At 40.5% G+C, this 21,180-nt stretch overlaps 2 protein-coding genes across 9 annotated transcripts in view; one reads left to right on the forward strand and one right to left on the reverse strand.

Moving 5' to 3' along the window:
- The window catches only part of LOC113022918 (zinc finger BED domain-containing protein 1-like), a 30,028-nt gene extending 28,339 nt beyond the window's left edge, over window positions 1–1,689 (forward strand). The window contains exon 13 of the mRNA XM_026168846.1: window positions 62–1,689. Coding sequence (XP_026024631.1) covers window positions 62–424 — 363 coding nt within the window. The 3' untranslated portion in view covers window positions 425–1,689. The remainder of the gene's footprint in view (window positions 1–61) is intronic.
- A 13,651-nt stretch (window positions 1,690–15,340) lies between these two features.
- The window catches only part of sema3fb (sema domain, immunoglobulin domain (Ig), short basic domain, secreted, (semaphorin) 3Fb), a 57,212-nt gene continuing 51,372 nt past the window's right edge, over window positions 15,341–21,180 (reverse strand). For 2 of the 8 annotated variants that reach the window (XM_026168856.1, XM_026168853.1), the window contains 7 exons: window positions 20,748–20,970; window positions 19,596–19,684; window positions 19,429–19,470; window positions 18,635–18,792; window positions 18,194–18,261; window positions 17,821–17,954; window positions 15,341–15,908 (listed from right to left, as the gene is read on the reverse strand). In XM_026168856.1, coding sequence (XP_026024641.1) covers window positions 15,456–15,908; window positions 17,821–17,954; window positions 18,194–18,261; window positions 18,635–18,792; window positions 19,429–19,470; window positions 19,596–19,684; window positions 20,748–20,970 — 1,167 coding nt within the window. In that variant the 3' untranslated portion in view covers window positions 15,341–15,455. Of the gene's footprint in view, window positions 15,909–17,805; window positions 17,955–18,193; window positions 18,286–18,634; window positions 18,793–19,428; window positions 19,471–19,595; window positions 19,685–20,747; window positions 20,971–21,180 lie in introns of all 8 variants that reach the window. The other 6 variants (XM_026168855.1, XM_026168852.1, XM_026168854.1 and 3 more) reach the window with 4 other exon arrangements.

The following is a 21,180-nucleotide window of genomic DNA, read 5'->3' on the forward strand; positions in this document are numbered from 1 at the left end:
CATTTTTTGGGGGGGGTTATAGCATCAATTTGAGTTCAGTTTGATCTTAATTCTCCCACAGAAAGCTGTTCGGGTCACCACCATCATGAAGAGACTGAGAGCACCTGAGCACAGTGACGCAAAGGCGGCAAACCCTGCAGCCGGGGCCCCAGCAGACTCCACAGCTCCCCAGGCTGCTGCCGACCCTCCTGCTCCTTCATCTGCCACAGCACCTGAGGGTTTAACCGCTCCGGTCACAGAGCTCCCCGCCGGAGCGGAGAAAAGTCAACCGGCACCAGAGGCCTCGGCCGGGGTGGCACCCTCAGCCGAAGACCATCAGCAGCCCAGCCCCGCTCCACATGGGGACGAGCCCGCATCGCGTTGCAACGGTGAAGCTTCAGCTGCCCTTCACACACCTGCTGAAGCTGGTGATGAGCAGGGTTAAAAACCAACCTCCCACCCCCGCGCCCTGTTTGACTTCTGCAGTCCCCACCTACTCCTGCACACTGTACATTAGCTGCTAGCATGGTGACACTGACTCTGCTTCTCTTTCACTTGCAGCATTAGTATCATCTCATGGAAGCTGTGTGCTACCTTTCCTGAGCCTGACTGCTACGTTGCCTTGGCTTTTTCTGTTTGTTTTTTTTTACCCATGTACGGTGCTTTTTTTCCCCTGACCTCCCCCAGTGTGCGTCAGATTATATAAACACTAACTTCAAAATCTTTAGTTTTAGGGCTAAAACGATTTGCTGTCAAGCTGTGGCTTGCAGCTAACATTTTCTTTCCATTTCTTCTCATAGTGATAAGAGAATAATGGAAGACATAATTGTGCTGAAAACAGCTTTGATTCCTCTTTAATGAGCCGACTTGGGAAACTTCTCCCTGCAGTTATCCTCGCAATTCCAGTATTTGTTTGTAGAATCGGTAGAAAAGTTTTGCTTCTTAACATTCGCACCTGAAGAATATCACGAGCACTTCTCTCACTTGACACATATGGCTATCTTTACCGTCTGTTGTATTCTCCACTTACCAGTTAATGGGCTTTTAATCAGCGACTGGGAGTTTTTAAGCCAGTGTTGTTTAGAACGAGGCAGCTGCACACATAAGCACACACAGACACTATGTTTCTTTGCTAAGTTCCTGCTCAGGAAAGAACCTCATAGCTGTAAGTGTAAAGATTCTGTACATAGAGACCTTTGTAGAAGTAGCCAAAACAGCATGCTTTCTCACTTTTGCTGTTCATTTTACACCCACTTGGTGGATAAAGATGTGCTACAGCCAGCTTTGTCTTATCACAGGCCACAGCATTGTCGTCTCTTGCCACAAGCCATGTGAAGGCTAATGTTCTTTTCAAAAGCATACTGTACATTACGCTATCAACTGCTGCTGTTCCTTTGGCGCCCCCGCTGTTAATGTGAAACAACCCCACCACTCTTTTCCTCCCATTTTTACATAGCAGTTCTATGCATCCAAATTTTTTTGTAGCTTTTCTTTTTTAGACGCCCTCGTGACATCCCGCCATCTTTGACTTGTTCAAAACATTTGCGTTCAGATACCGACTCAAAATACTTCATGCACTGTGGTGACTTTGCTGTAATTAGGGCACCATCACTTACTCTTTGTTGACCTGTATTGTACTGAGATGTGCAACCACATATTTACACTGTGTTTTTTTTTACTATTTCTATTATGTATTTATTTAAAACTTTATGTACATGATCATTTTGCTTTTTTCTGTTTCTTTTTATTTATTTGGCTCTTACTCTCTCTTTTTATTTCATAGATTTTTCAGCTTATACTTGATAAACAGTAATAACAATCTCATCTTTTCTTATCACTGATCCCCTTGAGTTTTAATAATGAGCTACAGAAGGAAACCTCTGTAATCACTCTAGTGGAGTTAGAGCAATATTTGACTGGCTGCAGAAACTGTGATTCCTGGTGTCCTTTCGATACAGTCCACATACCTGTAAGTAGAAGTCTGTAGTCCTTTCTCAGCTGTCAGGCCCATGAGGGCCACTGACCTACATAGACACTGACATATGGCTGCTGTCAAATTCATATGTGTCTCAATGGGTGGACTGTAAGTTCCCATGAGCCCGAAACACGGGCCACATGAAGACAGTAGCCACTCTGCCAGTGCTATGACTTAATTCAAGTGTAGTATGTCATGGCTTATGCACAGCCAGCTTGTCTGATTTCCCCACTCTGTTGTCAAGAATATTTACTGTGCACACCTGTCCAATTATATAATAAAAAGATATATTTCTCCATTTGAAACTAAATGGGAAGAAAAAAGAAAAGGTTTACAATAGAATCTCAAGTTTGACCTTTTTTTGTTACAGTCGTTTACTCATAAAAGTATCTCTTTGAATGTGTTTAAAGTAGATTAGTCGAAGCATCGTTCAGATTGCATCACCATCTTTCTTACATTGTTTAGGATGAATATTTCATCTTTAAAAAGATGCTTAGTCAGAAAGATATCAGATTTTTTTAATGTGAATAGATTATTTCATGTAGTGTGTTCTCTTTGTTTAGATGGCAAATAAATACTGTTCATATACTGTTGCACAGTTTGAAGCAATGCTTTTTCCCAATACATACTCATAAACCCTGTATTTAATAACCCATGTCTGTTCATTTTGCCGAGCACTTCCAGGTGTATTCGTAGATGTGATGTTGCCAGGACCAGTGATCATCTGTAGGTCCTGTCCTGCATTTGTGAGCTCTGTACTGTACTCTTTGACTGAGTTGATGACTTTGATGGTAATAAAATTGGATTCATCTGTTTATCCATGTGCGATCAGCTCTTATTTCTCGTCCAAGCGCAAAGATTGTGTACAGCATCTTTCAAACCAGTGAAGATTATTTTGAGAAAATGTGGGAAAGAGCCTGCGTCATTACACTCTGCTTTCCCCTTAACCCGGAGGAGAGCATCTGTGTTACACGCGCTCAATTAGCACCAGCTTAGCACCCATCCTCGTGGGGTGTGAACTCGTGTTTCGAAAAATCCCAGCAGTGCCATTTGGTGACACTTTCCAAGACACTTGAATTGCATCACACTGGAATAATAATGCAGAGAGCTCACTCTCCAGGCCCTCCGGGGTTTAAATAGGCTTCCTCTAGTGAGACTTTCTCTTTTTAATGCCCATTCTGCAATAGTATGCAGCCATTGATAGAGCCATCAGGGCTCAAGGGGATCCTAACTCTGTCTTTTTGTCATTGGATGACTTCATTAAAAATGGTAGGATGAGAGAAGCGTCTTTTTCCTCACTCTCTCAAGCAGTTGCGTGGAGATGAAATGCCAGTGATCAGAGTCCGTCCTTGCTGAGAGGAGAAGAGAAATTCATATGGAATACAAAAAATGTTCTTCCTCTGGGCAAAGCTTACATATAAGCTAAAAGCTAAGACAATAACTGCACATTGGGAACTAAATTTTGTGCAATAATGTGCAATTACAGCAACAAGCAAGAATGAATCTCTTCTTTTTATCGATGGTCTTTTTGGTCTTTTTGTCGATGTTACTACCTCTTCCTCAATCTGGTAGTGATTAACAGATGTGCTGTAGACTCAGTTATTGGCATGCAGGTTAAAAAGAAAATCAAACAAATCATTCCCATATGAACTTGCTTACCTCCCTCTCACTCTAAAATCCTACAGAATACACGTATATGTTTCAGTTGTTATTATCTGTAAACAGTCTATAATAGTATAACTTTGACAATGAATAATGTTAATTTAAAAAAAATGCATCTAAATTAATGCCAAGAAATATTTTAGTAATATGTTTTTACAGTCTATATATGATATTTCTAGGGCAATAAGGACACTGAGCATAATCTGTGGTATTTTTCCAAGATGAATCAAATATATACTGAAAAAAATTGTCAAATGGCAATATATAATAATTGATACATACATGTTTAAATATTGTCAAAAATAGACACTTTCACTTAAGTGCTATACTTCTTATAGACATGGTTTTACAAATTAGGTCCATAACTTATTAAACAAAGACCTATTTGTTTTAGTTTTGTCTCTGTACACCACCACAGTGGACTGTAAATCAGTACATGTGTGACTGAAGTACAGACTTGAATTTTGAATTGTACAAAAAGTTTGCACTGATAGTTTTGGCATTACAGCCGTTTTTACACATAGTCCACCATTTTCAGAGGCTCTCTATTAAATTTTGTTTCATTTTAAATACAAAGATTGCTTTTAATACTTTGATGAAAATTGTTTGCAGTAAGTGATTGTCTGACATCTGGAATCCATAGACGTCACCAAATGCTTTGCTTCCTTCATCGAGATGCTTTTCCAGAATTTTACTGCTACTTTATTTGCTCCAATCACTTTTAAACTGTGATGTGCTGTCTGCTCAGTTTTGCAAAATGTGGTTGAATCTGTGCAGAGAGCACAGCTCTCTACACTTCACAGTTCATCCTGCTGCTCACACGAGCAGTCACATGATCAGTAAACATCAGTTCCAGTGGCAGCTACACATGCTCATGACATAACATCTTTTTTTTGTTTGTTTTCTGTTGTTTTTAAGTTTTCTGGGAAAGCCTGATCTCATTCTTCTTTTTCTAGAGTGTAACCAGTCCTCTGCATTTCCATTCATGAAGGTATCTCTGGACTGCAGATCTTGACAATGACTGGCTTATCTCAGTGTTCTTGACTTTGCTAGATGATGCAAGATTGTTTTTCTGAACCAACAAAATTCTTCTGCCACCATGAACTTTGCCTTGTGTGATCTTTCAAACATTTCGGTGTTGCTGAGCTGTCCAGTTTACTGTTTCATATCTATGGTTCTATTGTTTCACAGTGCTTGATTGATCTACATGAAGCACAAGATCTGAGTTACTGACTTAAAAATATATGGATTTTCAGGTATGTTCAACAATGGTCTAATCACAGAAAGATGATGTTGGATGTCGAAAGAAAGAAAGCACGAACAGTGTAATCATTTACAAATGCAAATATAACTGGAGTGGCAAAACAGTCTCCACACTTCACTCCAAATACTTCAGTCATGCTGTAGAGAGCTGGTATGGTATATGAGAGAAAAGCTGACACTGCCCTCTGGTGACCAGGTTTGTTTCAGTCAGCAGTCACGTCAGTGGAAGGAACAGCAAAATGCCTGCAATGCAAACATTAAATACATATGCTCACATTAAAATACCGGCAGTATAGAAGTTTCTTACCTGAACATACAAACATGCATGTGTGAGCTAAACAGTGATAAGCACGCAACATAAAGTTCAATTAAGTTAATTTTGAAATACTGATATTTCTCAATAGACAAACTCATAGATAAACTGACTGAACCTATTTAGTGTAACTGGAGCTGTGAATCACTCTGTGTACTCTTATTTATCTTATTTAACTATTAGTATTTCATGAAAAAGCCTTTTAAACAGAGAATAAAGCTAAATGTAAACAACACGTTCCTTTTATGTTTCCCACTCATTTTTATTTATATGTGAATAAGTGAATGAGGCTAATAGGTTAAAACTATCCAGTTTCCTTCCTTAAATACAGACTATTATATACACAAATATACACTTAATTATTTTGTGCTTCTGAATTTTTGGGAAGACTACTCCAAAGAGCTCCAAGAATAAACTAAGGTGCCTAACAGTAGCTCAGCTTGACCACTCCAACATCCTTAACAGTTTATCATTATGTTAGTAGCGTTGATACGTTTTTATTGAATAGATTTAGCCAATAATACCTTATTTAATTATAGGGTTTAGGAATCCAGCACTTCAAGTAGCACTGGGGGATTTGGTGCGAGTACCTCTACCACAGTCAGTAAATGTTGCAGGCAACATAAAATCATAGAATAAGTTAAAGTGTTATAGGTGTCATGTGTTTTTACTTATTTTCTAAGAAGTTGAACCCCATGAACAGTACTGATGACAACATGCCACCTGCTGGCTGATAGCATGAAATGCATGTGTGAGCAGGACCCCTGTTATGATTGCATAGATGCAGCAGAGAGCAGTGGTGCTCCCTCCCATTCCTCTGCTTTACTTTGACAGGTGCTGTTTGTCTGCAGCGGTTGTTTCGCACTTTCCCCTGAGCCTCCTCTGTTTGTGTTTAGCGTATACGAAGGTCTGACAAAACGACGGCTGACAGTTTACAAAGGCCAGAATACTGTGTAAAATAAAACTGCCAGATACTTTTAGAGGTGAATTCTTTAACACGTTTATGACAAGTCCCAGAAAAAGACTTTAAATTGCTGTCAGTTCATCATCTCTCCAACAGACTGGCCTTAGTTTTTAATACTGCTCCGTTGATCCTCAGGAGGATGCTTGTGAACAAGAACACAGTTTCGTGCCAGACTTCTGCCTCTCAGACTTCTGGGTTTTTCCTTCCTGACAATGCAGGCACTGTCCGACAGCTCTCACTGTGGGAGCTATCCAGAGAATGACTCTCCTGCCTCTGAGCTGCAGAGTACCAGATGAGACTCGCTGATAAGACAGAGCCGAATTCCACATCTGAAAAGTCCACTGAATGATGCCATAGCTTGGCACTATGTCATGTGATTTGACTCTTTGGAGATAATTCCCTACAGTAACACATCCCTATTGTGTTGTAAAGAATGGAGCACAGAAATGTCCAATCAGATTGTAATAGGTCATCCTTTTGTTGTCAGTGGTGCTGAATTCCCAACATGTAGATCTGCTTCTTGGTTTTAACTGGTTTATGATTCAGAGGCAGAGGTGGCTGAATCAGAAGTGATCTGCGTGTTGATGACATACATAATTTTGACAGCCATAGCACAGGAAGCTGACCTCAGTTACTGGTGTCATCTATTCAGCACCGTGGGACTCCCAACCTAACACCCCGTACATCCTCCGCTGTACGCTGGTAGGAATCAGATAAGCAGTTGGAACAGAGCCCTGTCTATAAGGAGAAAAAGAGACGTCAGAAGTCTCTAGAGCCCAGACGCCATCTGATGCTCTCTGAATGCACTGTGATGGTTTTTCAAACAATCTGATATGTTGTTCCTTGTATCCTGAAACAAATCCACCCTGTTCTAAAAAAAAAAGGAGCAGGCATGTTGTCATTGTCACTTATTCAGATGTGTCATTTAGTCTAAACTGAGCAATGAAAGTTCTTTTTGTAGAACGGTCTCAACCACCTTTGTGACAGGCACTAACAGTCAAACGTTTTAGAGCGCCCCAATTTTTCTAGTTATTTATTGCAGTTCAATTCGTACAAGTCCAGTGAATAGTTTGAAATGGCACAAAGGTAAGTGGAGAACTGCCAGCAGTTCTGCAGCAATGAAGGTTGATCAAGCCTTAAAAGCTGGTGTTCCAACTTTTCTGGAGTGCTTACGATCCCCTCTGTCTGCATAAAAGCAGTGGTGGAACACACTGTAGTACCATAGCCTCGTGAGCATCCGTTGAACATTATTTTACTGCAGAAAGTGTTGCTACAAAAATGGCGAGAAAAAGGCAATTAACAATGGAAGAGAGACTGACCATCATAACATTTAAATGTAGGTCTTTCATACAGAGAAATTGCAAAGAAAGTCAAGGTGTACAGTTCCCTTCACCATCAAAGGCACTCAGAAACTGGGGCAAACTCTAACAGGAAGAGGTCTGGCAGATTCAAAGCCACAACTGAATCAGAGAACAAGTTTCTGAGAGTTAGCAGCTTGCGTAATAGGCGGCTCACTTGCCAACAGCTTCAAACACAGCTCAATAGTGGTCAGAGTAAGCAAGCCTCAGTTTCAACTGTGAAGAGAAGACTTTGAGCTGCAGGTTTGACAGGACGAGTTGCAGCAAGAAAGCCATTGTTAAGATGTCAGAATAAGACAAAGAGGCTTTCCCGGGCCATTAAACACTGCCATTGGACTACTGAAGACTGGAAGAAGGTGTTATGGACCAGTCAATCAAAATTTGAAAACTTTGGTTCATCACGCAGGATTTGTACGCCATCGAGTAGGTGAAAGGATGGCTCCACAGTGTGTGGCACCAACTGTCAGACAATGGAGGAGGAAGTGTGATGGTCTGGGGCTGTTTTCCTGGATCCAGGGTCAGTGAGAGGCAAGATAATGACCCAAAACACAAGTCCAAGCTATGGCAGAACTACCTCAGGAAAAAAAGAACACGATGGTCTCCAGACTTAAACCACATCAAACCGGTTTGGGATGAACTGGACAGAAGAGTGAAAGCAAAGCAACCTACAAGTGCCACATTTATGGGAACTTCTGCAGCAGATATGGGAAGAACTTTCTGAAGAATATTTGATTTCTATTGTGGAAAGAACATGGGTGTGTTCAGCTGCTATATCTGCTAAAGGCAGTTACTTTGATGAGTCAAAAGTTTAGAATACATTTTGGTCTATAAATTCATTCCATGATTTATTTATTTTTTTAATTCCAGTTGCTTGGTTGTTTGCTTTCATTTCAGAGAGCAACAAGACATTAAACTGCAAAAATTTTATTTAAAAAAGTGAAAAAAATGGGTGTTTTAAAACATTTTACCTGTAGTGTACATGTATGCACTTATGTATGAACATCTGAGAGCAAGTGTTCTCTGCATTCTGATCTTTTCTTTTTTTAAGTCAAAGCAAAATCTTCCACATCACTGACTTTGCTTGTTTGCTCATTATGATTTAGCTCCCATCAATTATGAACCCTTTGAGTTTGTCTGAGCATCAAAGGGAGATGAAGCCTTCTTTATTTATTTACATCCTTGCTTGTCTTAGTATTGATGGGGAAAACGTTCCTACTTAAAGGTGTGCTTGTACTGTATAACACTGGCTGCCAGAGAACAACCGCAAACATCAACCAGGCTTTTAATTAGTTAAACCTCACTATGACCCTCTTGGATATTCTTTTCCCTTCAGAACAGCTTTAATTCCTCATGTCAGAGATTTAACAAGGTGCTGGGAACATCCCTCAGAGATTCTGGTCACATATTAGCATGATAGCATCACATAGCTACTGGAGATTTGTCATCAGTTTGAGGTTATCTGAGCTTTGTGACATGGCCCGCTATCTTTCTGGAAGAAACCATTAGCAGATGATTACACTGCGGTCATGAAGGATGGACATGGTCAACAGCAATACTGAGGTTGGCTATTGCATTTAAATGATGCTCAGTTGGCACTAAAGGGCTCAGAGTGTGCCAAAACACATGCCCCACAACATTATAATACCAGCACCAGCCCGAACTGTTGATACAAGACAGAATGGATCCATGTGGTCATGTTGTTTAAACTAAATTCTGACTCTATTCTGTGACAGCAGTGACTCATGAGACCAACATTTTACTAATCTTCTGGTCTCCAGTTATAGCCTCAGATTCTTGATCTTTGCTGGTGCCCAGTGTTATCTTCTGTGGCAGGAGCCCATCTGCTTCAAGGTTTGATGTATTATGCTTTAAGAGATGCTCTCATGCATACCTTGGGTGCACTGAGTCTTTATTTGAATTACTGCTGCTTTCTATCACCCCAAAGTCTGGCCATCATCCTCTGGTTTCTGTTATTACCAAAGGTTTTCACCTAGAAAACTGTTGATCAGACCATTCTTTGTAAACCCTAGAGATGGTTGTGTTCGAAAACTGTACTTCAGCAGTTTGTCCTCAACATGTCTACATACTTTAATGCATTGAGCTTCTGCCATGTGGCTGTCTGATTAGATATTTGCATTAGTAACCAGTTGAATAAATGCACCTAAGGGTGTCCTAGGTGTCTAATGCATGTATATCTAAAGCCCAGTATCTTTGTTCTTCTTAACCACAGAGGTCCACTGTTACTCAGAATAAATCCCAATGCTAACCCTGACCCACCCAAGTGACAGTTTCTCAGTACATCACAGTAAATGACTTAACTTCACAAACCAAGTATATGACACAATTCCTTAAGTGTGTGATGTTGGAAATCATTTTCTGTCCTTTACAAAATAAAATGTTGTTTCATGCACTTTCCATGTTTTATATATTTAGCATCAAAAAGCAGGGAAGCTGAAAAGAGGATGGATGGATGCAAATCCTGTGAGGATGTATGTGAGAGGTTTTCATCATCCAGTTATTGTATTACTTGCTTTTAATTGTCTTGTGTTTGTTTGTATAGACAGTCATTTTCTGTCTTGGGTTTATTTTCTTGTCTTCTTCTATTATATCTACTTCCAGCTACCTGCCAGCTCCTCCAGTGGCTTTTAGTCTTTGTCCTCTTTTACCTATCTCTGTTTCTTCCACTGCCACTTTATTCTGACCTAGATTGTTGAGAGAAAAAGCGAGTCACTGTTGGGCTGATCGGAGGTCAGCCGTGCCATTAAGGCTTTTATGAGGTGCAGAAACTCTGGTCTGATGTAACTGACACCGCTCTGGCCTGTTCCCCTTGGGTGCTGTGGGTCACAGTTTGCCTCCATGAACTTCCATTACCTCGTAACATCTGAGTCATTATATGATGGAAATATTAGTGCTGAGTAAGGGGACTTGAGAGAGCTGCATTTAATGAACGATTGCACAACAGATGAACACAGAACAATGGCAGCTCATAATGCCCTCATGCGGTCTGAAAAATAAAGGGTAAAATTGAAACCTTTTCTCAAAGGGCAAGAGAGTCATTTCTGATTATTGCTAGTGACCAAAGATTTCATATCATGTCATATGAAGTTTGGCCACATCCCTTAAAATGTCTGAAAACCAGTGATGGGAATAACGGCGTTACAAGTAACGGCGTTACTAACGGTTGAAGCTGTCTTCAGCTTACCGTACCTTATATCAGTTAAGCGGAAGTTGCTGTCTATGTAAGTTAAGCGGGCGCTACAGCTTTAAGCAGCTGCGCACGCTCCCGCGGACGGCAATCGCTTTCTGCCCAACGATCACTTTTTGGCACAACACCTGGAGCTGAGGGGGCAAAACAATGGCATGAGTGCTGCTGTTTGATTAAGGAAGAATAAAGTAGTCGTGGTAAGCCAATCACACGACCACTTTAAGACAGGCCACGTAAAACCAGAGTCATGACAAACTATATATACGCAGCGTTTTTTCCTCAATAGTTTCATCACGTTTACTGTCTAAGGACAGCGCTAGCAAGCAGTCTCTGCTTATGACCAAAAAAACCCCCAAACCTGCCCTTTCGTGTTGGTGGAAAAATGCACCATGTCACCAGTCAAAGAATGATATGGCAACATGACATTTGGCTGTTTAGGAAGAGGTGGAAGTTTTAGGAGTGATGTGTTGTCTTGTGTAGTTAGTGTGTAGTGTTGTGGATAGTTTTGTGTTGTGTGTAAGAACAACAAGGCGACTGCTGTCTCCAGGTAGAAAACAGGAGTGATGCACCTGCTGCTGTCAGACCTGCAGGTATCAGGCTTGTGATGTTGTTTGTAAAATTTGTGCATATAATTTTAAAATTGTCAATTTATATTTGCATTTAAAGTTATGATTCATTAAACATGTTTGTGGTTGTTACAGTAAAAAATATAACTTTTTCTACTCGGATTTTATGTTTTTTAGATCAATTGTTTTATTACAGTATGTCAAAATGAAAACATAACTGTAAATTCAGACACGCGAGGTTGTGCTGAAAAGGATGAAACAAGGCAAAGTAAATCGTTTTCAAAGGTAAAATCAAAAGTAGTTAAAAATGGCCAATTATACCCTGGACCACAGAGGGTTTTTTTTTTAAGTAACGCATTAGTTACTTTTCAAGTAATTAATTACTTTTAGAATCTTGTAACTCAGTTACTAAGTCAGTTACTTTTTTAAAGAAGTAACTAGTAACTATAATTAATTATTTTTTCAAAGTAACTTGCCCGACACTGCTGAAAACACAGCTGACTCAAACATGAACTTATCATTACACGATGAGCTCGCTGTATAAGGTGAAATCTTGCTGCAACTTATTTATTAAATAGAAAGTAGTTAATAAAAAATAAAAAGGATTGCAATATACATTCTTAGATCAGTTTTTATAGCAAACTGCACTATGTCCTGAACAAGTTCATGTTTTGAAATGAGAGAAGTTAGCTCTTAGCTCTCATAGTTTTTCTGCCATGCCTTCCTTCACCCAAAACGTTTTCTCTCCATCCTCCACTTTCCACAATTTTAGACATGAAGCAAGATCCAAGCTGTTGTTTAGAAGAAAAAGTATGATGACATCTGTAAATTTTTGTCTGTTTTCTCTTCAGATTTCATATTAGTTCAGTTTACTTTTGCTTCATACTTTTGTATTGATCCATTGAGGACTACAGCTCTAAAGAGAGAGACCCAGACCCACTCGGTCTCTGCAACCTTCTTGAATAAAGTTGGACTAAGCCTTTATCAAAGCAGGTATTTTTGTCCAGCTCTATTTAAGCTTCTTAACTCAGAGCAGTATCATAATGAGCCGCTGAATCGGCTAAATAGAAAGCAGCCATCATTAAACTGTTCACACATCTGCTTTTTTCTACAGTGACGCGTCAAATGCGCTATTTTAAACAAGCAAATTGGTGGGTTTTCTCATTTAAGTTCAGATATTATTGTTTGAAAATTCAAATTTTAGTTTACTGGTTGGTTTCCGTACTAGTTTCAGTCTTTTTACTTGTAATATGGGGGGTATTTGTTAGTGGCAGATTTAAGAAGTTCAGAAGCCATGTTACAATACAAATAGACACACTTTGTAAAGGCAGTTGACTCAGAGTCATGCAGGCTTCCTCAAGTCTCAATAAACAATTTCACCAAAGCCTCCTCAGGTAGGTTGTGCTCACAGATGTGACCAAAGCCTTTAACTAAAGCTATTTCTGATTTTCCTCTTTCCCCAAAATAGATTATATTTTTATTTTTCCTAACTTTAATAACCTTGTTTTGGAGTGTCTGTCTTTCTCAGGAAATAAGCATTGATTATCAACCCCTTAAGGCGCTTGCAGTGTTGTTGACTGTCTAGCCTTTAAGTACTGATCGAGCCTGGACATATTAACCGATGCGGATTAGGAACTTGTATAATCCATACTTATTAGGCCCTGAGGTACAGATGCACAGATATAAACAGAGGACAAATGTACTTCATTGCAAACTCAAATGAATTGCGTACATTTTATAGAAATGTGCATACATATCTCTTTTACAGGTACAACTTTATTCCAAGGATCCAGAGGGTTCTAGGCAGAGCATGGAAAACATTCAGCATCAAGCGAATCACAATGAAGGGGGGGAGCATTCCATTCTTATAAAATATAGAGCTTTAATTTATTAGTCAGCAACAACAATGGAAAGGGAGGATAAGAGTAATTTACACGAGTCATTACAATAACATCACCTTTGTGCATTTTCTTTTTCTGTTTTTTTTTTTGCTTAATTTTTTTTTCATAAAGTCTGGATGATGCAGAAAGAAAAAAAAACATACAAAACAAACAAAACACTCAAAAACTAAAGACACTTTTAAAAAAACAGAAATACTCAACAAAAATGGTACAACCTTTCTTTGCATTTTTTTCATATTTCGTCTCCTCTCATTTAAACAAGATGATCAGGAGCTTTGATTGATTCCTGGGAATACAGACAGATCCCAAATTAAGGAGCAGATACAGATACCCATGTATGAATTATAGATGCATCTTCCCCGAGGCATCCACACTGACTTTCACACTGCCTAAAAAGAAGATATACTGGAAGCCCCTTAATGTTAAAGTAACATGAAAATAATATATTTTAAACTTGTTCTGATTTTTTGGGAATTAATTTTTTTTTTTTACAGAGGAGACTCCAATAGTTTTACTTCCTGTAGATGTGCTGTATTAACGTTTTCACCAGAACTGTCTAATAGAGGCTCTGTGTAATTAATATGATGCTTGCTTTCTATTCCCACTTAAATGACTCTCACACATATATCCTATCCAAACTTATGAGCAACATAATTTTACTTTACACTTTGACAAGATCTATAACAATGTCAATAAAAAGATGTATCGTGCTTTTTACAGGGAATATCTGAAATGACGGCATCTTTAAAGCATTTATTTTCCCCATTTTGCTGTAGTTAAGTTGGTCAGACTGCACTGTACACCCACAGAGATGAAAATAAAACAGAAGAAAAAAATCCAAAACAACCACACACTATCGTATTATCTCAGAATTACAGTACAAATACAGGTTCATGCACACAATGAAAGCCAGCTTCCCAATATTCAATATTTTGGTTAGTGTCACAACATTGTTACAATGCTCTGTTGTGTATACGGGCTATTACTTTTTTTTCCACACATGAATGTCAAAGAGAAAAAAAAAAGATGTCTTGTGTGCCAAGAACTGCTAACAACTGCTGCCTGATCCGGGCACTTTCCCCTAAATGCACTGCAATTGTTTCTTCCACAATTGTGCCGTGCCCGAGTGTGCTTGTTGCATATGGCCCCAGCCAATGTCCCCTGAAATGTAAAAGAATAATGCCCAATGTGCAAAATCCTCAACCCCGTATTGCACCTCGGTCTCAGTTCAAAGGAGGTTTGCATCGGGAAGAAAAAGTATTTTTATTAATAGACTTGCAACATAACTGATCTGATTTTTGCTTTGTTTACTTTAAAAAAAAAACTTGGATTCATAGCCAGAAGAAACTGCAGGTTACTGAGAGTAGAGTACAGTAAGATTATTATCACTGCTAAACAAATGGAAATCATTTTCAGCATGATCAGTGTCTCTGCTGGCGTGTAGCAGTGGTGCTGCAGATATTTTACAATCCGTCCTCCAAGGAAGAAGAAAATAGAAGAAAAAAACAAAACAAAAACAAAGGGCAAGCACAAGATTCCTGTAAAATGACCCAGTTACAACTTTGATAATATTCGAGTAGTCTTCTGTAAGTCTGGGTTCCTATGGAGAAAATACTGTTTCTCCACAATGACCGGGACCATAAGTCAGTGGTCCCCTTGCAATATGAAGTCTCTGTCTGCGTGCATCACAGGTGTTCCTGCAGTGTCCGCATATACAAAACTCCCGGTACTTAGTCAAAGCAAGCGAAAAAAAAAAAAACAACAGAGATCCCATCACCTCCCGTCAGGTAGCTCAATTCCCCGTTACTCAGAGCTGTAGCTCTACCCTAACAGCTCAAGAGCCTCATAACACGTTTCAAAGAGTTGCCAAAGTCATACGATGCTGGCAGATGAGTTTTGTAATGACAGTAACAGCAACAATAAAATTAACAATATCAATAATAACAATATTTGCCCCAAAGGTACCTATACACAAAGAGCATGTTTTTTTCTGTAAGTACAAAGAAATCCACAGAATGATACTATATACAACCTACAATAAATACTGTGTATCATATATCTTACTGTTTGAATGGATGTATTGGGTGTAGTGGGGTTTACTCGTAAGCCTCTTTTCTTGTCAGTTTCTCAGCTTTTTTTTCCGGTTTGTGGATATTTTTTTTTTCACGCTGCTACTTTCATTGAGTCGCTCCCAGTTTTCATGGGGTGGGGGAGGGTTGTGTTTGGGGGTGGGTTTGAGGGGGGTGCTTCAGACACAAAGTCGGGCTCCTCATGTCTCTACTCCCTGCTGCTCCCTTTCCTCCTCCCCGTCCCTGTGATGTCGGCGGTTGCGGGGCTTCTTCTGCTCCTTGAGCTCTTTCAGGTCTTTGGCCTTAAGGGGGCCCAGCAGTGGGTCTCCAAACTGCCAGTAGTCCTGGCAGTACTGATTAATCAGGCTCATCTCTGGCTGGCTCAGGATGGTCAGCAGGTCCTTGTACTGGCCTGCGCTGGGGGTCCACTGTGTGCTGCCGGAGTGGAAAGAAGATGCCATCAAACCTGCACCGCCCTCCACCAGTGCACTGTTGACAGCCCGGCTTGACAACACCACCAACTGCAGCTTGATCAGCGTGTGTTTGAAATTCTTTTCTGTGGCCGTGCATTGGTACAAGCCAGAGTCAGAGGGCTGCAGAGATCGCACGAGCAGACCTTGTTCTGTCTTCAAAATCCGACCGTCTGAGCGCATCTGCAAAGGAAGGGTTACAGTCCATTAGCAAAAGTAGTGCAATAACCTGTGCAAAGATACATGTGTATTTACTTGATTCACAAAAATAGTGCTACATATATCTTAATGAGGTTTTGTTTATGTAGCATGTTTAAGTAGATGTAACCAACATCATCTAGATTGTGTCATTTGTAGTCATCATTCTTTTGTTTCATTAATAACTGTAGTTTAATTTTTTTTTCCATTGTGTTACTTACATGTATAATTGTCTAATTTGTAGGAGTAGCGAAATGGCCAAGTGCCAAACATGCAGTTCCTCTAGTGGCCACTTGAGGTTGTCTACAAAAGTGAGTCACCTTTAGACCTTAGCTTTAAAAAAAATTTTTTTAAATGAATGAAATTAAAATTCTTTGAAAATTCAAAGTTTTGCATCATCTGGGTCTTTTCAGTTACAGGTGCAGACTAGGCTGTTAACTGTCTGCCAGGCTTCACCTCGGTTACTTCAAGTCACTAAACCAGATCTTTTGAGTGTATTTGTGGTGTTGGTGTCCTTTGAAACAATTTTTCTTACAATTAAAAAAAATAAGTCTATGTGCTGGCTTTGGAGGGCAAAACTCTTGTTTTATGTTTGCCTGTTACTTAGCAAAATCAATACACTAAGTTTTCTAATAAAGCCTGCTAGCCTTAGCTGATAACAATAATCACAGAGGCCAAAATTAGAAAGGCTTCAAAACAGCAGTCAACAAACCAATGGGAGACAGTAGGTATGTTCATATCAGTATATCGAACAATTTGATCTCCACCTATTGCTCCAAACCTCTGCGACTGCTGGAGGTAGTGCTATTAATGTGTTTGTTTTAGGTTTTAACATAATCAGCAGAAATGAAGACGCTTAAATTTGAAAGCATGTTATAGTGTCACATAATAACAGCAAACTCATCTTCCTGGGACTAATAAGTATAGAATTTGATACTCTCAGCATAACTAAATATAGGCTTTTATCAAATATTAATAGAAACAGGTCTTATCCTTTAAAATGTAACAGGTGGAAACGATCCATTATGATATGCTGAGTCTATCATGTACAACAGACATGATATCTTATTGATTTAATTGCGTTATTAATTGCATTTCTCCCTTTTGCACTTCAGGCTGAATGTGTGAAGCTGATTCTATTTATTTGTTCCAGCATTTGATCTGAGCTTCACTGTTTGTATTTTTACATCAGGTGTCTTCAGCATTAATTCTGGTCATGAGGTAAAAAGAAAACAGAGCCAGCAAAAATTGTGAATGAACTGTAACTACATCTGTATGTATATCTACATATAGAAATCTGATTGGATGAGGGGAGCTTTTTTTCTTTTCTTTTTTTTTGCTCACCAGCAGCAAAGACTGCTCTGCTTTTGGGAACAGATACCATCCAACAGAATAGTCAATAAAAGAGAGGCAGCAACAGTACATAGCTTCACAATAAAACTTTAACTAGATCCTGAGGGTTGTATATCACAACAGAGAGCTTTTTTTCACAGCTCCCCTTTATGTGTCCTTCCCTCCGTGCCTCAGGACAGCTGGAGGCCTGTGCAAGAAATCAGGCATCGTTCAATCACAGCCCAAAACACTTAATCACGTTAACAGATAATCAAGAGGAAATTAGACTAGAGTTATTTTTCAAATGTGTCACACTGCACATAAATCTCTCCTCTTCTCCACAGCAACATAGTGAAGAAATTAAACATTGTGGTGAGCATATCGAAAAGGAAATCTGTGGAACTGCTCATGTGTTACCAATGAAGGGAAATCCAAGCAAATTCAGTGATTCAGGAAGTCTATGTGACATTAAAAATGGATAATTATGTATTTGAGTGAGCTACCCTGTAATATAATCTGCTTGTATAACAAGAAAAATTGAGAAACACACTGTTAGGCCGCTCACTTCTTTCCTGCGGTCACTGTTATCCCTCTGCACGTGCCATTTGATGAGAGCGTGTGGAGAGCGGGCCTGACACTCCAGGAAGGTACTGCTCCCCTCCACCCCGTACTGCACCATCTCCAAAGTGTTCTTACTGGCTGCAGGGCACAGAGAGAGATTTCCATGGCAACCAAAACACTCATTACCATGAGCTCCGTGGAACCAAAATCTCAGTTGGGGCAAATTAGAAAAAAAAAAAATCCTGTCTTTGTAATTACTTTAACAGGTGCCGGGATACAGTTATACAGTTAGCAGCAAAAATGAGCCAAAATGTCAACTGTCTAAATTTATTAATAAGGTAACAGCAACCCAGGAGGCACAGGAACACATGTCTTACCCTTGGAATTGAAGCCTCTGCACTGGCGGATGGGGTTCCCGTACTTGACATCCTGCCTCCGGCTACGTCTAAATGGGTCAGACCAGTATTGCCAAATAAGGAGAGAAAAACATCATAAAGCAACTGCAAGCCATTCAAAGCTGTTTGACAATACAGAAATGCAGTAACGTACTCAATGCACATTGAAATTATCACAAACTATCGTCATGTTAACATCTTTAACATCTGTGTTGTGTGTTTTTACTTGTTAAAAGAAGATGATTTATTAGTGTCATCAGCCACAAAGACCGGGACATGAACACAACTGATTAGGAATGCCACTGAAACAGCCATTCAGCCATCCAGGCAATCTCAACTGAGCGCCACTCAACACGCACGTTAGGTCAGTCAGTTAGTTATGAAGTTAGCGTAGCTCATGCTAACAGCGCTGTTGGTGCTTACCTTTTCTGTGAGGCGGAGTAACGGGAGCAGGACTTGCCATCCCAGGCGCAGTAAGGATCTCTGGCCAGACAGCAGTCAGCGCAGGCCTCGCCGTACATGTCACAGCGATGCAGAGCCAACTGGGTCAGCCCTACTGCAGATGACACATACAGCTGTTGCTGTTGAAAGAAAGAGGGCGAGAGAGGTATTTAGACTTTTATAGGAGAACTGCAAATCACACACATCAGGTATGTTTTTTAAAAAGTGCTCTATATTTAGAAAACTACACTTCAATGTAAATGCTGCTGAAATTCCAACATTAAAGCATAAGAATAATTTGTGTGACAGCGTTTATTTTCTTTCACATAAAGACCTAAACCCAGCTGGATGTAATGAGCATCCATCCTAAAACAGCAGCAGTCCCTGGATCATCGGGGGCAACACTGAGCTCATCTCTATCAGGTTGCCATCATAATTTTATGATCAGCTGTTGACATTCATCAGTCTGGCAGGCTTTGTGTAACCCTAACTCCATCTGCAGACTCGTGTCATAACGTGCAGAAGAGGCCAAGTATCTGAATCATTTTGAAAGAAAATACGGAGCTTTTAATGTCTTTTCCATCTTTTCTTTCTTCATTGTCTCCCAGACTTTTCTATGAATTATGAGGGAAGGGGAAAAAAATAACGGGAATACAGCTGTAGGCATGTAGCTTGTGACCTTTTTCGAATCACATCATTAATTTCTTTGGAGGGCGGGTTCCTTTTCTCCTGTGTGAGCAAAGGTTAGGTAAATCAGTTAGTGCAGACAGGCTTACCCTTTTGGACGAGATCTTCATTGTAGTTATAGGAGTGGGGACCTTGATGTAGAAAATGAGAATGGGGAGCACAGTGTGTTACAGTCAGTTTAAGCACAACAGACACACATAGCAAAACAGAAATAAAAAGGAGGGTGACAGAGAGAGAGAGAGCAATCAAAGCTGACCTTGAACACCTCGACTTCCTCCAGGACCAGCTCCTCTGTCTGAAGGTCATCTCTAGGCAGCACAATGACTTTCTGTACCGTTCCCTTGTCTGTGGACCACAACACACACACGTCAGTTACACACCGACATCCTCACACCCCCGCCGCTTGTCAACGGGCCCTTGGATTTCCATTTTATTTTCTCAGCAACCTTTAACAGGAGATAATCCTCATATCAACAGGCCGCACTGTACTCTGTGTTTCTGTCACACGGCTCTCTTTGGTTCCCTCAGTGACACGAAGCTCTGTTCTCCTTGGAACACTGACTGCTGCCGCCATGACAAACCTTTCCCGTCATTCTTGCCTTGACCTATTCATTTGGATGCCGTGAGATGTTCTACAAAGAGTTCCTGTGAGAGGGGACACCTGAGATTTATTATGACTTCTGCTCTAGCCCTGGTGCAGGACTGAAAGGCTGCCTCTGACAGCGGCTGAAAGGACACACATTCCTCCAAAGTGGCTGCCGTCACACGCAGGCCCATTAGTCTCTTCCTCTTAATGCACAGACGCACAAAGAAACCGGTAAGGAGGCATCACACACGACATGTAAAGGCAGCATACTGAGCTGTGGCGGCTGTCACACAGGGGCCTTATTAAAGGCTCACAGACAAATCTCTCTGACACCAGTGGGCAAGATTAAGGTGATGCGTATGCTCACTGTACTCCTCCTTCCTCCCTACTTTTCTGTTTCTCCGCTTTACTCCCCCCCCCCCCCCCCCCCCCCGCTGCTGATCCACCCCCGCCCTCCAGGTACAAATCTCCTGTTGTTTACTCCATGAGAAGACAGCGAGGTAAAAGCCCTTTGATTGGTTAAAGTTCCACTCCAGCACAAAAGGGGAAGAATGCTTTTCTCCTAATGATAAATGATTGCAGGGGAGCCAAGCCCTCCACTTACATGAGATTTATTTCCAGGGGGCTGGGGCATTCTGCTCTCCATTATTCAGTGTCCCACTGACACTGTCAGTCACCATTCCCCGACTCTAATCAAAGGGGTCGCGGGTTCAGACTGACTTCATTTATACACATTCGTTACAAATGACCCACAAATGGAGAACTGGCTCCACGGATCATTTCTAACACATAAAGTTATTGCACTTTTAGAAAAGCACTCACCAGTTCCTAAGAAGAGCACTTCATAGTTGCCGTCTGCAGCTGCCACCTGGTCCACTGTAATAGTGGTGAACTCATAGTCCACGTTGGTCCGAACCACCAGGGGGCGCTTGTGCACTGGGTACACTGCGTTGTGCATGGCAGGGTGATTCCTCATAAAGTTAATCACTTCATCTGGATAGTCCTTAGTGGACTTCATGTTGGGGGTGAACGTACCTCCGGGGCACTGGAAGGGAAACAATAACATTCTCTGCATGAGTACCACAAGCCGAAAAAATTGATGTGAATAAATAAAAAAATGCCTGGTGAAGAGCCTGTCCTGCAGTAATATTTTAAGTTTGCTTATGCTGATGCTTGCATCTAACTCGAGCTGTTTCTTAAGTTAGATAGAAGGCCCTGTTATGCCAGCTTGCAATGGGATTTATGTCCAGGGTCA

Source organism: Astatotilapia calliptera, chromosome 5 (assembly GCF_900246225.1).
Source record: "Astatotilapia calliptera chromosome 5, fAstCal1.2, whole genome shotgun sequence".
NCBI classification, from domain to species: Eukaryota; Metazoa; Chordata; class Actinopteri; order Cichliformes; family Cichlidae; genus Astatotilapia; species Astatotilapia calliptera.